The sequence below is a fragment of the Sapajus apella genome, unplaced genomic scaffold, assembly GCF_009761245.1.
Source record: "Sapajus apella isolate SASKATOON/1434 unplaced genomic scaffold, GSC_monkey_1.0 scaffold14, whole genome shotgun sequence".
Taxonomy (NCBI): domain Eukaryota; kingdom Metazoa; phylum Chordata; class Mammalia; order Primates; family Cebidae; genus Sapajus; species Sapajus apella.
This window is the reverse complement of record NW_022436954.1, coordinates 10,577,647-10,590,671: the sequence shown is the minus strand read 5'-3', so window position 1 is coordinate 10,590,671 and position 13,025 is coordinate 10,577,647. Positions and strand designations below refer to the sequence as shown.

At 39.3% G+C, this 13,025-nt stretch overlaps 1 protein-coding gene across 1 annotated transcript in view; it reads left to right on the top strand.

Moving 5' to 3' along the window:
• LOC116554962 (membrane-spanning 4-domains subfamily A member 8-like) overlaps positions 1-13,025 on the top strand; it is a 62,605-nt gene that overhangs the window by 29,423 nt on the left and 20,157 nt on the right. The window contains exon 5 of the mRNA XM_032283279.1: positions 1,904-1,957. Within this exon, the coding sequence (XP_032139170.1) occupies positions 1,904-1,957 (54 nt within the window). The remainder of the gene's footprint in view (positions 1-1,903; positions 1,958-13,025) is intronic.

Below are 13,025 nucleotides of genomic sequence, written 5' to 3'. Positions count from 1 at the left end.
TAGAGTGAATACAGACTTAGAAATGCCTTATGTTTGTTGCATGTTATAATAATTTTCTTGAGAGGGTCAGGTGCCTATATGGAAAAGATACTAAAGGAGTATACTTGAAGAATAATAAAGGCAGTGGCTATTTAACTTTAAGGGTTATCTTTTGCAGAGCAAAAAATCCAAAGGCCTTAGCGTAATGTCTGGGGCTACAGAGGCATTTTTTAGAGAGACTGTACATAGAAAGAGAAAAAAAGGAGACCTACGGGGACAGGAGGAATTTGGGGAAATTAAACAGAGACTTCTAACATGGATGCTCTGAATAAGGATATTATAATAATTCCATGGTAAGAGTTGCCAAAATTCCCACCAAGGGGGCTTAGTGACAAGTAGAAAGTTTACCCAAGGTTAAATTTCTCCATAGACGAGAGTTTCATTACTTCCTTACCCTCAACTTTGTACTTTTCAACAAGACTCCAAGGGAGAAAAGACTGAGTATAACCCAGTCCCTTTTGCTTTGTGAAAAGGCCTCTAAGACATCCACATACAGCCATTTCATCCAGAGAAGGGCCTGGTGATCTCTGCTCTGGTCAAAATACATTATTTCCTTTAAGGCTTTCCTATAGTGGAAGTCCTCAAGTGGAAGACATTTATTAACACTGAGAACTTTCTGGAAAGAATGTATGTAATAAGGAACAATCATTTAAACTGAAATAATACAATCAATCACCTATTGCAAATCATCTAGAAAGAATCCTCAGCCCAAGATATGGAAGAGGAGCATATGACAGATATTTAGCCATAGATAATAACTATTCAATTTTATATGTCTTGTGTATCAGGAACCTTCTAAAGGCATTTCAAGTTTATTTTACCTTAATTGCCACAACAACCCCATGAGATAGCTATCATTCATCTCCATTTTACAAACAGGAAAACTGAGGCTTAGAGAACTTAAGTGGCTCTCACAGAGTGACACAGCAATAAAGTATCAGAGGTAAAAACAAATAAACACAAGCTAAGATGCTTCTGCTTTCATGACAGGATTTCATTTACCTGTGTTGAAGGGTCCCCAATCCCCTTCTTAGTATGTTTGAAACATCTTTTATAACATCTGCTGCAGGCAAATTGAAGGCAGGAATACGATACTGGACAAAATTTAATTCTTGGTATACCAGAAACAACAGTCCTTTCAACTAGTGCCAGAAAGTGATGATCGCACTTGGGATAGGATGCTTGTAGGAGGCAACCTATAAATCTTCAGATCTAATGCTTTCTGAAACTGTCTTCCATTCATGAATTTTTTTAGAACATGATGGGGGAAACATAGTTCTTGCAAGTGAGAGCCACCACACTAGCCCCTAGGAATTGTTTTCTAATAACTAACTTCATAGGATCAATAAATGACAATTAAAACTAAAAACAAAAAAACAAGCGCATGTCAAGCCTGGAAGAGGCACCCTAGTGGTGGGCTGCATGGCGATAACACGTTTAACCTCTTGACAGCATGGAAGATAGGCTTAGCGGATTTGCAAATAACAAAACTAAGAGGGCAGGCCCGATTCCCAAGGTTCCTTCCAATGCAAAACCCTACCTACAAAAAAAAAAAAAGAAAGTGAAGTGCTTACAAGTCCTCATAAAATCATTGTGAGATCCGTGAGTCCCATCACCTATGCAATTAATGACCAGAGACTTTAAAACATTTTTCATCTCTATAATAGAGAAAAAGTGAATCTTTTAGAAATTATACTAGTGGTCACTACAGACATCAAATGGGGTTTTCATGTTAAAATCGCTTTCTTCAGAAAATTCAGTGCTGCTTGGGATATCAGGAATGCCACTGGCTCTAGGGAAAGAAGCTATTGAGGGGATTATCGTAAGGCATTGTGTGTTTATAAATGCTTATTGCTATCCCCAGTTCATCAACTCAGGATCCAGCAGCGTAATACAGAAGCCTGTTACAAGATATAAGGTATGTCAGAATGTTTGAAGCAACTCTGCAGATTAAAATGTTACTTTGTGCAAACCAAAAACAAAAGAGAAATTACATTTTGGGGGGAAAAAGACTTCTCCAAATATTTAAATTTAAAAAATTATTTATTTTTTGTAAAGGTATGCTCCAGTGCATCCTCTATGGGTGTTGGAGGAGGATACAGTGTGAGCAATAAGATTGTATACAGAGACAGACATGAGAGTTTCCAGGAAAGAAATCAAGGAGCTATCTCAAGGAGTGTTATAACCAAACAAAATTTGAGACAAGGTCTTACTCTATCACCTTGGCTGGAGTGCAGTGGCATGATCATAGCTCAGTGCAACCTGGAACTCCTGGGCTCAAATGATCCTCCAGCCTCAGCCTCCCAAAGAGCTGGGACTGCAGGTGTCTGACAGTACACCTGGCTAATTTTTTCATTTTTTGCAGAGATAAGGGTCTTGCTATATTTCCCAGGGTCTTGAACTCCTGGCCTTAAGGCACACTCCTGCCTTGGTCTCCTAAAATGCTGGGATTATAGACATCAGCCACTAGACCTAGCCAACAAGCAAAACTTCGACCCTGAAAGTCAAAGCATTGGGAAGGCAAGAAATGTAATTAGGATAAGATTAGAAAATTAGTGTCTAGTTAAGGAGAATGGAGAAGACAAAATAACCTGTGAAAAGAGAATTGCCTTCAGCAAAACCAGGTCTAGGAAATATCAATTAGAACACAAACTAGATATCATGACAACACATCTAACAAAGGATGTTCCTTTTTTTTTTTTAATTGTACTTTAAGTTCTGGGGTACATGTGCAGATCATGCAGGACTGTTGCATAGGTACACACATGCCATAGTGGTTTGCTGCTTCCATCCCCCATCAACTACATCAGGCATTTCTCCCAATGTTATCCCTCCCCAAGCTCCACATCCCCCGCTGTCCCTCCCCTAGCTCCCCACCCCCAACAGACCCCAATGTATGATGTTCCCCTCCCTGTGCCCATATGTTCTCATTGTTCAGCTCCCACCTATGAGTGAGAACATGTGGTGTTTGGTTTTCTGTTCTTGTGTCAGTTCGCTGAGAATGATGGTTTCCAGATTCATTCATGTCCCTGCAAAGGACATGAACTCATCCTTTTTATGAATGTGTAGTATTCCATGGTGTATATGTGCCACATTTTCTTTGTCCAGCCTATTATTGATGGGCATTTGGGTTGGTTCCAGGTCTTTGCTATTGTAAACAGTGCCCCAATGAACATACATGTGCATGTGTTCCTTTTTCTTTAGAACTTCCCTCCTGCCTCCCACAGCCCCCTAATGTTTAGGATCATGGCTCTGGAGGCAGATTGCCTGAATTTTCCAATTCTCACTGCCCCACTACTGCCTGTATAACCTTGAGCAAATTACTTTATTCTGTGCTTCACTCTCCTCATCTAAAAAATAAAATGTAGATAATAATAGTAACTACCTCAAAGAGTTGCTGTGAGGATTAACTAGTAAGTAAGCATAAAGAACAGTACCTGGGGCTGGGCACAGTAGCCCACACCTGTAATCCCAGTAATTTGGGATGCCAAGGCAGGCGGGTCACCTGAGGTTGGGAGTTCAAGACCAGCCTGGCCAACATGGCAAAACCCCATCTCTACTAAAAATACAAAAATTAGCTGGGTGTGATGGCACATGTCTGTAATCCCAGCTACTTGGGAGGCTGAGGCAGGAGAATTGCTTGAACTAGGGAGGTAAAGGTTGCAGTGAGCCAAGATCACCACTGTACTCCAGACTGGGTGACAGAGCGAGACTCTGTCTCAAGAAAAAAAGAGAAAGAAAAAAATAATAACAGTACCTGGCACACAGATAGCATCCTGCTTATCAAAACCTGCTGAGGAAAACAGGGTGCTTTCAGGGATTAGTAAGAGAAGAAAATGAAATTTTCTTTCATATTTCAGATAAAGGTCCACCTATTTTTTCTTTCAATAGAATAGGATCAGAGTTGTATGAGGGGCCATTTTTCTCAGCCCCAGATTGGAAGCTATAATTAGGGGCATTAACTTATTGCATTTTTCTTAACTTCTATTCCCAAGGTAGCTACTGTTAATATCACTTTTCATTCTAGTCCTTTTTCTAAGCTTTTCTTTTCTCATTTGTTTGCAAGCAGTGAACATGTGACTTAGAAGTCATCTGGTATTGCTTTTCCTCAGAAAACCTTACATCCCCAGAGATATAAGTACAGATGGCATCAAAGGCCATAAAGCCCCCATGTAGTTTTGTAAATTCCCAGAACTGCCACTGTCATAGTTTAGTTTCTGTATTGATGCATACTGTCCCAAAATTGCTCTACAACACCCAAAGAAATAGGTGTGAATAAACTCAGCCCCTTGACTGATTTTCACAAAAAGTTTAGGGTTTTTTTTACTTGAGGGATGATGGGGGGAGACTATGATTGTAATTTCCAAGTTCCAGTCATGACCTAGATCTCTTTGTAACTCTCTCCCTAATCCCCATCACTCTGTCTGCTGCCCTTCTTTTTCCACCTTCCCACTCCACCTCAATCAATCTAACTATACATATACATATACATATATGTGTGTGTGTGTGTGTGTGTGTGTGTGTGTATATATATTATTTGCTGAGTGTCAGTCATATTCTGTGTATGTAGGATGCATCAGTGAACAAACAGATGAAAATCTATTACCCTAGGGAGCTTACATTCTAATAGCAGGATAAAAGCAATAAACAAGAGGACAAACAAGGACATAATATAGAATTATAGAAATATAATATAGTTAGAAGGTAATAGGTGTGATTAAAAAAAAAAAGAAAAAAGAAAATATAATAAGGACTGCCATAGTTTCATCTTGAGCATTTGGATGGATTCAATTGGGATCTTAGACCGGAAGAGATTTAAAGCCAGGAGACTTGTTGAGATCTCCAATGGAATGAACACAGCAAAGATGAAAACAGAAAGAAGAATTGAGCTGCAGGGCACTCCAACATGAAAAATAGAAAAAAGGGGAGAAAATAATTTTTTTAGTTGAAAAATCTCTTGGTTTAATTGTGTTCTAAAGAGTATGACATTATATCTTATTCATATGTATGTTTTCAAGTTAAAGCAGAAAATAAATATAGAATATATGTTTTTGAGAGATCCAAGATGGCCGATTAGACACAACTCCTGCGCACAACACCCAGCGAGAGAGATGCAGAAATCCAGAGATCTCCTAGCTCCAACCAAAGTACCAGGTGCATTTCAACGGGTCTGGTCCGATGGTGAGCAACGCCCACTCAAGGCAGACCAAGGTGGGGAGGGGTGCTGCTTCACCCAGAAAATGCATCTGACCGGCGAGTCAGAGGCTTCCCTCTGGCACTCCAGTCCAGATACAGCACTTCCCCTAATGCCTCATCAGTACACAGAACACGGGATCTTTGCCAGTCAAGCACCAGGAATTGCAAGCATGGAATTGAATAAGAACCTGCAGACTGAGCTATTACCCCCTCCCTCCACCCGGAGAGAGAGGGAGCTGTAAGGGGGAGGTGGCCGGGTGTGCTGGGCAGGCCCCTACCCCATGACCAGAGAGAGAGGGAGCTGAAAGGGGGAGATGGCTAGGTGTGGCTGGGTGGGTCCCTACCCTCCCCCACAAACACCAGAAGGCTGAAGCTCTGATTCTGAGTTGCACAGCCAGTGCCACAGTCTGAGATGAACCCTGAATGATCCAGCCCAGTGGAGGAAGGGCACAACCCACCACTACAGGGGTGGGACTGGGCTACATGTTTTAACAAAAACACAGGAAGCCTACATAGCAACAGGATAGCGTTCTTAACAACCCAGCAGCCCCTACAGGTCAGCGGAACAGGTGGCCTAATCTCCCAGTATAAACAAAAAAGAAGCAGGAAGCTTCCCTAGTAACCTGAAGGAGTCCCTAGAAACCCAGTAGCGCCTCCACAGGCAGACACGCAATCTCATCAAGCAGCTCCCTGACACCACAGCCAGGTAAAGCCACAAAGATGGGGAAAAAAACAGCACAAAAAAGATGAAACCATCAAAGACCAGAACACCTCTTCTCCTTCAAGGGATCACAACTTCACACAGGAGTGTAACAAATTGACAGAAACAGGTTTCAGAAGGTGGATAATAACAAACTTTTCTGAGCTGAAGGAACACGTTCTAACTCAATGCAAAGAAACCAAAAACCTTGAAAAAAGGATAGACAAAATGCTAACTAGAATAACCAGCTTAGAGAAGAACATAAATGACTTAGTGGAGTTGAAAAACACAGCACAAGAACTACATGAAGCAAACACAAGTTTTAATAGCCAAATCGATCAAGCAGAAGAAAGGATATCTGAGATTGAAGATCAACTCAATGAAATAAAGAGAAGCCAAGACAAGAGAAAAAAGAGTGGAAAGAAATGAACAAAGCCTCCAAGAAATATGGATATGTGAAAAGACCTAATCTATGCTTGATTGGTGTACCTGAAGATGATGGGGAGAATGAATCCAAGCTGGAAAACATGCTCCAGGACATTATTCAGGAGAACTTCCCAAGTCTAGCAAGTCTGTCCAAATTTCAAATTCAAGAAATACAGAGAACTCCACAAAGATATTCTTCAAGAAGAGCAACCCCAAGGCACATAATCGTCAGATTAACCAGGGTTGAAATATAGGAAAAAAATGCTAAGGGAAGCCAGAGAGAAAGGTCAGGTCACCCACAGAGGGAAGCCAATCAGACTCACAGCAGTTCTCTTGGCAGAAACCCTACAAGCTAGAAGAGAGTGGGGGCCAATATTCAACATCCTTAAAGAAAAGAACTTTCAACCCAGAGTCCCATATCCAGCCAAACTAAGCTTCATAAGTGAAGGAAAAATAAAATCCTTTACAGACAAGCAATTATTGAGAGATTTTGTCACCACCAGACCTGCCCTACAAGAGCTCCTGAAAGAAACACTAAGCACAGAAAGGAACAAGTGCCAGACACTGCAAAAGCAAACTACTTGGCAAAGACCAAAAATACAATGAAGAAAATGAGTCAACCAATGGGAAAGAAAACCAGCCAGTAACAAAATGGCAAGATCAAATTCACACATAACAATATTAACATTGAATGTAAATGGCCTAAACACCCCAATCAAAAGACACAGACTGGCAAACTGGATAAAAAGTCAGAGCCCATTGGTGTGCTATATTCAGGAAACCCATCTCACATACAAAGACACACATAGACTCAACATAAAGGGATGGAAGAAGATTTACCAAGCAAATGGAGAGCAAAAAAAAGCAAGGGTTGCAATCCTAGTCTCTGATGAAATGGACTCAAACCAACAAAGATCAAAACAGACAAAGAAGGATACTACATAATGGTAAAAGGATCAATCCAATAGGAAGCGCTATCCTAAATATATATGCCCCCAACTCAGGAGCACCCAGATACATAAAGCAAGTTCTTAATGACCTAAAACAAGATTTAGACTCCCACACAATAATAGTGGGAGACTTCAACACTCCACTGTCAATATTAGATCAACAAGACAGAAACTTAACAAGGATATCCAGGACTTGAATGCAGAGCTGGACCAAGTGGACCTAATATACATTTACAGAGCACTCCACCCCAAATTCACAGAATATACATTTTTCTCAGCACCACATTGCACTTACTCTAAAATTGACCACATCACTGGAAGCAAATCACTCCTCAGCAAATGCAAAAGAACAGAAATCATAACAAACAGCCTGTCAGACCACAGGGCAATCAGACTAGAACTCAGGATCAAGAAACACACTCAAACCTGCACAACCACTTGGAAACTGAACAACTTGCTTCTGAGTGTTGACTGGATAAACAATGAAATGAAGACAGAAATAAAGATGTTCTTTGAAACCAACCATAATGAAGACACAATTTACCAGAATCTCTGGGACACCTTTAAAGCAGTGTCAAGAGGGAAATTTATAGCAATAAATGCCCACCAGAGAAGAGAATAAAGATCTAAAATTGACACCCTATCATCAAAATTGAAAGAGCTAGAGGAGCAAGATCAAAAAAACTCAAAAGCTAACAGAAGACAAAACACAACTAAGATCAGAGCCAAACTGAAGGAGATAGAGACACAAAAAAACTCTTCAAAAAAAATCAATAAATCCAGGAGCTGGTTTTTTGAAAAGGTCAACAAAATAGACAGACCACTACCCAGATTAATAAAAAAGCAAAGGGAGAAGAATCAAATAGATGCAATAAACAACAATAAAGGGGATATCACCACTGATCCCACAGAAATACAAACCACCGTCAGAGATTACTACTAACAGCTCTACTCACATAAACCGGTAAACCAGGAAGAAATGGATAAATTCCTAGACACTTGTGCTCTTCCAAGACTAAACCAGGAGGAAGTTGAAACCCCGAATAGACCAATAACAAGGGCTGAAGTAGAGGCAACAATCAATAACCTACCAACCAAAAAAAAGTCCAGGTCCAGACGGGTTCACAGCCGAAGTCTACCGAACATACAAAGAGGAGCTGGTTCCATACCTTCTAAAACTGTATAAAACAATACAAAAGGAGAGAATCCTCCCTAACTCATTTTATCACCAACATCATTCTGATACCAAAACCAGGCAGAGACTCAATTAAAAAAGAAAACTTCAGACCAATATCCATGATGAACATCGATGCAAAAATCTTCAATAAAATACTGGCAAACAGATTGCAACAGCACATCAAGAAGCTTATCCATCACGACCAAGTAGGCTTCATCCCGGGGAGGCAAGGTTGGTTCAACATATGCAAATCCATAAATGTAATCCATCACATAAATCAAATCAAAGACAAAAACCACATGATTATCTCAATAGATGCAGAGAAGGCCTTCGATAAAATTCAACAGCCCTTCATGCTAAAAACTCTCAATAAACTAGGTACTGACGGAATATATCATAAAACTATAAAAGCTGTATATCACAAACCTACAGCAAATATCATACTAAATGGGCAAAAGCTGGAATAATTCCCTTTGAAATCAGGCACTAGACAAGGATGCCCTCTCTCACCACTCCTATTCAACACAGTATTGGAAGTTCTAGCCAGAGCAATCAGGCAAGAAAAAGAAATAAAGTGTATTCAATTAAGAAAGGAGGAAGTCAAACTGTCTCTATTTGCAGATGACATAATTGTATATCTAGAAGACCCCATTGTCTCAGCCCAAAATCTTCTCAAACTGTTAAGCAACTTCAGCAAAGTCTCAGGATACAATATCAATGTGCAGAAATCACAAGCATTCCTATATACCAATAACAGACTAACAGCCAAATCAAGAGTGAACTCCCATTCACAATTGATACAAAGAGAAATAAAATACCCAGGAATACAACTAACAAAGGATGTAAAGGACCTCTTCAAGGAGAACTACAAACCATTGCTCAACAAAATAAGAGAGGACACAAACAGATGGAAAAACATTCCATGCTCATGGTTAGGAAGAATCAATATCATGAAAATGACAATACTGCCCAAAGTAATCTATAGATTCAATGCTATCCCCATCAAGCTATCAATGACCTTCTTCACAGAACTGGAAAAAAACACTTTAAACTTCATATGGAATCACAAAAGGCCCCACATAGCCAAGACAATGCTAAGCAAAAAGAACAAAGCCGGAGGCATCACACTGCCAGACTTCAAACTATACTACAAGGCTACAGTAATCAAAACAGTATGGTACCGGTACCAAAACAGAGACACAGACCAATGGAACAGAACAGAGACCCCAGAAGAAACACCACACATCTACAACCATCTGATCTTTGACAAACCCGGCAAAAACAAGCAGTGGGGAAAGGATTCCATGTTTAATAAATGGTGTTGGGAAAACTGGCTAGCAATGTGCAGAAAGCAGAAACTGGACCCCTACCTGTCACCTTACACTAAAATTAACTCCAGATGGATAAAAGATTTAAACATAAAACCGAACACCATAAAAACACTAGAAGAAATGTAGGCAAAACCATCCAGGACATAGGCATAGGCAAGGACTTCATGACTAAAACACCAAAAGCAATGGCAATAAAAGCCAAGGTAGACAAATGGGATCTAATTAAATTCCAGAGCTTCTGGATAGCAAAAGGAACCATAATTAGAGTGAATCTGCAACCAGCAGAATGGGAAAAAGTTTTTGCAATCTACCCATCTGACAAAGGGCTAATATCCAGAATCTACAAGGAACTAAAACAGATATATAAGAAAAAAAACAAACAACCCCATTCAAAAGTGGGCAAAGGATATGAACAGACACTTTTCAAAAGAAGACATATATGAGGCCAACAAACATATGAAAAAATGCTCATCATCACTGGTCATTAGAGAAATGCAAATCAAAACCATACTGAGATATCATCTCATGCCAGTTAGAATGGCGATCATTAAAAAATCTGGAGACAACAGATGCTGGAGAGGATGTGAAGAAATAGGAACACTCTTACACAGTTGGTGGGAGTGTAAATTAGTTCAACCATTGTGGAAGATAGTGTGGTGATTTCTCAAGGATCTAGAAATAGAAATTCCATTTGACCCAGCAATCCCATTACTGGGTTTATACCCAAAGAACTATAAATTGTTCTACTATAAAGACACATGCACACGTATGTTCATTGCAGCCCTGTGTACAATAGCAAAGACCTGGAACCAACCCAAATGCCCATCAATGATAGACTGGAAAAAGCAAATGTGATACATATACACCGTGGAATACTATAAAAAACGATGAGTTTGTGTCCTTTGTAGGGACTTGGATGAGTCTGGAAACCAGCATTCTCAGCAAACTGACACAAGAACAGAAAGCCAAACACCGTATGTTCTCACTCATGGGTGAATGTTGAACAACAAGAACACGTGGACTCAGGGAGAGGAACATCGCACACTGGGGGCAGTTGGGGGGGGGGGGGGAGAAGCGGGGGGGGGGGGGGGGGGGGGGGAAGGTGGGGAGGGATAACATGGGGAGAAATGCCAGATCTAGTATGCACCTAAAGTAAAATAAACAAATTTTGAAAATAAATAAATAATAAATGTGATTCACCACATAAACATAATTAAAAACTATATGATTATCTCAATAGACGCAGAGAAAGCTTTTAATAAAATCCAATGTCCTTTCATGACCAAAAAAAAAAAAAAACTCTCAACAAACTAAGCATCAAAGGAGCATACCTCAAAATAATAAGAGCTATCTGTGACAAACCCACAACCAACATCATGTGGAATGGGTGAAAGATGGAAGCATTCCCCTTAAGAACTGGAAGAGGAGAAGGATGCCCACTCTTACCACTCCTATTCAATATGGTACTGGAAGTCCTAGCCAGAGCATTCAGGCAAGAGAAAGAAATAAAAGGCATGCAAATTGAAAAAGAATAAGTCAAATTATCTATCTTAACTGATAATATGATTCCTTACCTAGAAAATCATAGTCTCTGCCAAAAGGCTCTTAGACCATATAGGTTATCTTAGTAAAATCAATGTATAAAAATCAATAACATTTCTATACACCATAACATTCGAGCTAAGAGTGAAATCAAGCACGCAATTGCATTTACAATAGCCAAATAAGTAATAAAATACGTAGAAATACATCTAACCAAGGAGGTGAAAGATCTCTACAAGGAAAGCTAGTTAATCCAAAATATTGCTGAAAGAAATAATATATGACACAAACAAATGGAAAAAATTTTATACTCATGAATTAGAAGAATCAAAATCATTAAAATGGCCATACTGCCCAAAGCAATCTAAAGATTCATTGCTATTTCTATGAAACCACCAACCATCATTTTTAGCAGAATTAGGAAAAGTATTTCCAAAATTCATATGGAACCAAAAAAAGAAACCAGATAGCCAAAGCAATCTTAAGCAAAACGAATCATGCCAGAAGCATTCACATTACATGACTTCTAACTATTCCACAAGGGTATAGTAACTGAGGCAGCATGGTAGTGTGCAAAAACAGGCACATAGACCAATGGAACCAAACAGAGAATTCAGAGATACATCTGCATACGCACAACCAACTTATATTCGACAAAGTCAATAAAAATAAGTAATGGGGTGAAGATTCCCCATTCAGTAATGGTGCTGGCATAACTGGCCATTCATATGCAGAATAAAAAAACCAGACCCTCAAAAGCAATTGCAACAAAAATAAAAATTGACAAGTAGGACCTAATAAACAAAAGAGCTTCTGCACAGCAAAGGAAACTATTAACAAACTAAACAGACAACCTGCAGAATGGGAAGTTTTCAGGCATTATTTCTTTGAATATATTTTCTGCTTTCTCTTTCTCCCCTCTTTCTGGTACTTTCATTATGTATATGTTGTTGTCCTTAATGATATTTCAGATTTCTCTAAGTCTCTATTCATTTTTCTCTCTTTCAGGTTGTACAATCTCTATCAATCTATCTTCAAATTCACTAATTCTTTCTTCTGCCAGTTCAAATCTACTGTTGTGCCACTCCAGTGAATTTTGTATTTTAGCTGTTATAATTTTCAACTCCAGAATTTCCATTTGGTGTTTTTAAAAATGATTACATATCTTTATTGATATTCTCTATTCAATGCAATATTATTATCACACCTTCCTTTACTTCCTTAATTGTGGTTTACTTAAGTACTCAAACGTCTTTATAATGACTATTCTGAAACATTTGCTTATTTAATATTATATCTGGTCTCTCTCGCAGACACTTTTTGTTGCCTACAGTTTCTGTCATGTGTGGGTCAAACTTGCCTGTTTCATTTTGTTCCCTACCATATAATTGTTTTGTTGGAAACTGGATATTTTAGATAATATATTATAGCAACTCTGGGTACTCATCCCCCACACCAGGACTTACTGTTAATTGCTGGATTAAAAAAAAAAAACACTGTCTTGGTTGTTTCAGTAAAGTGTATTTCTCCCTCCTCAGTGTTAAGCTTTGATGTTGCCCCTTATAGGGTGCAGGCTTGTGCATGCCCACAGTTACCCTGGGATGACATTTATCTTGCAAAGGCTCTCCTTTTCTCTTTCCCTAACCCTACTAATTGCTTGCTGG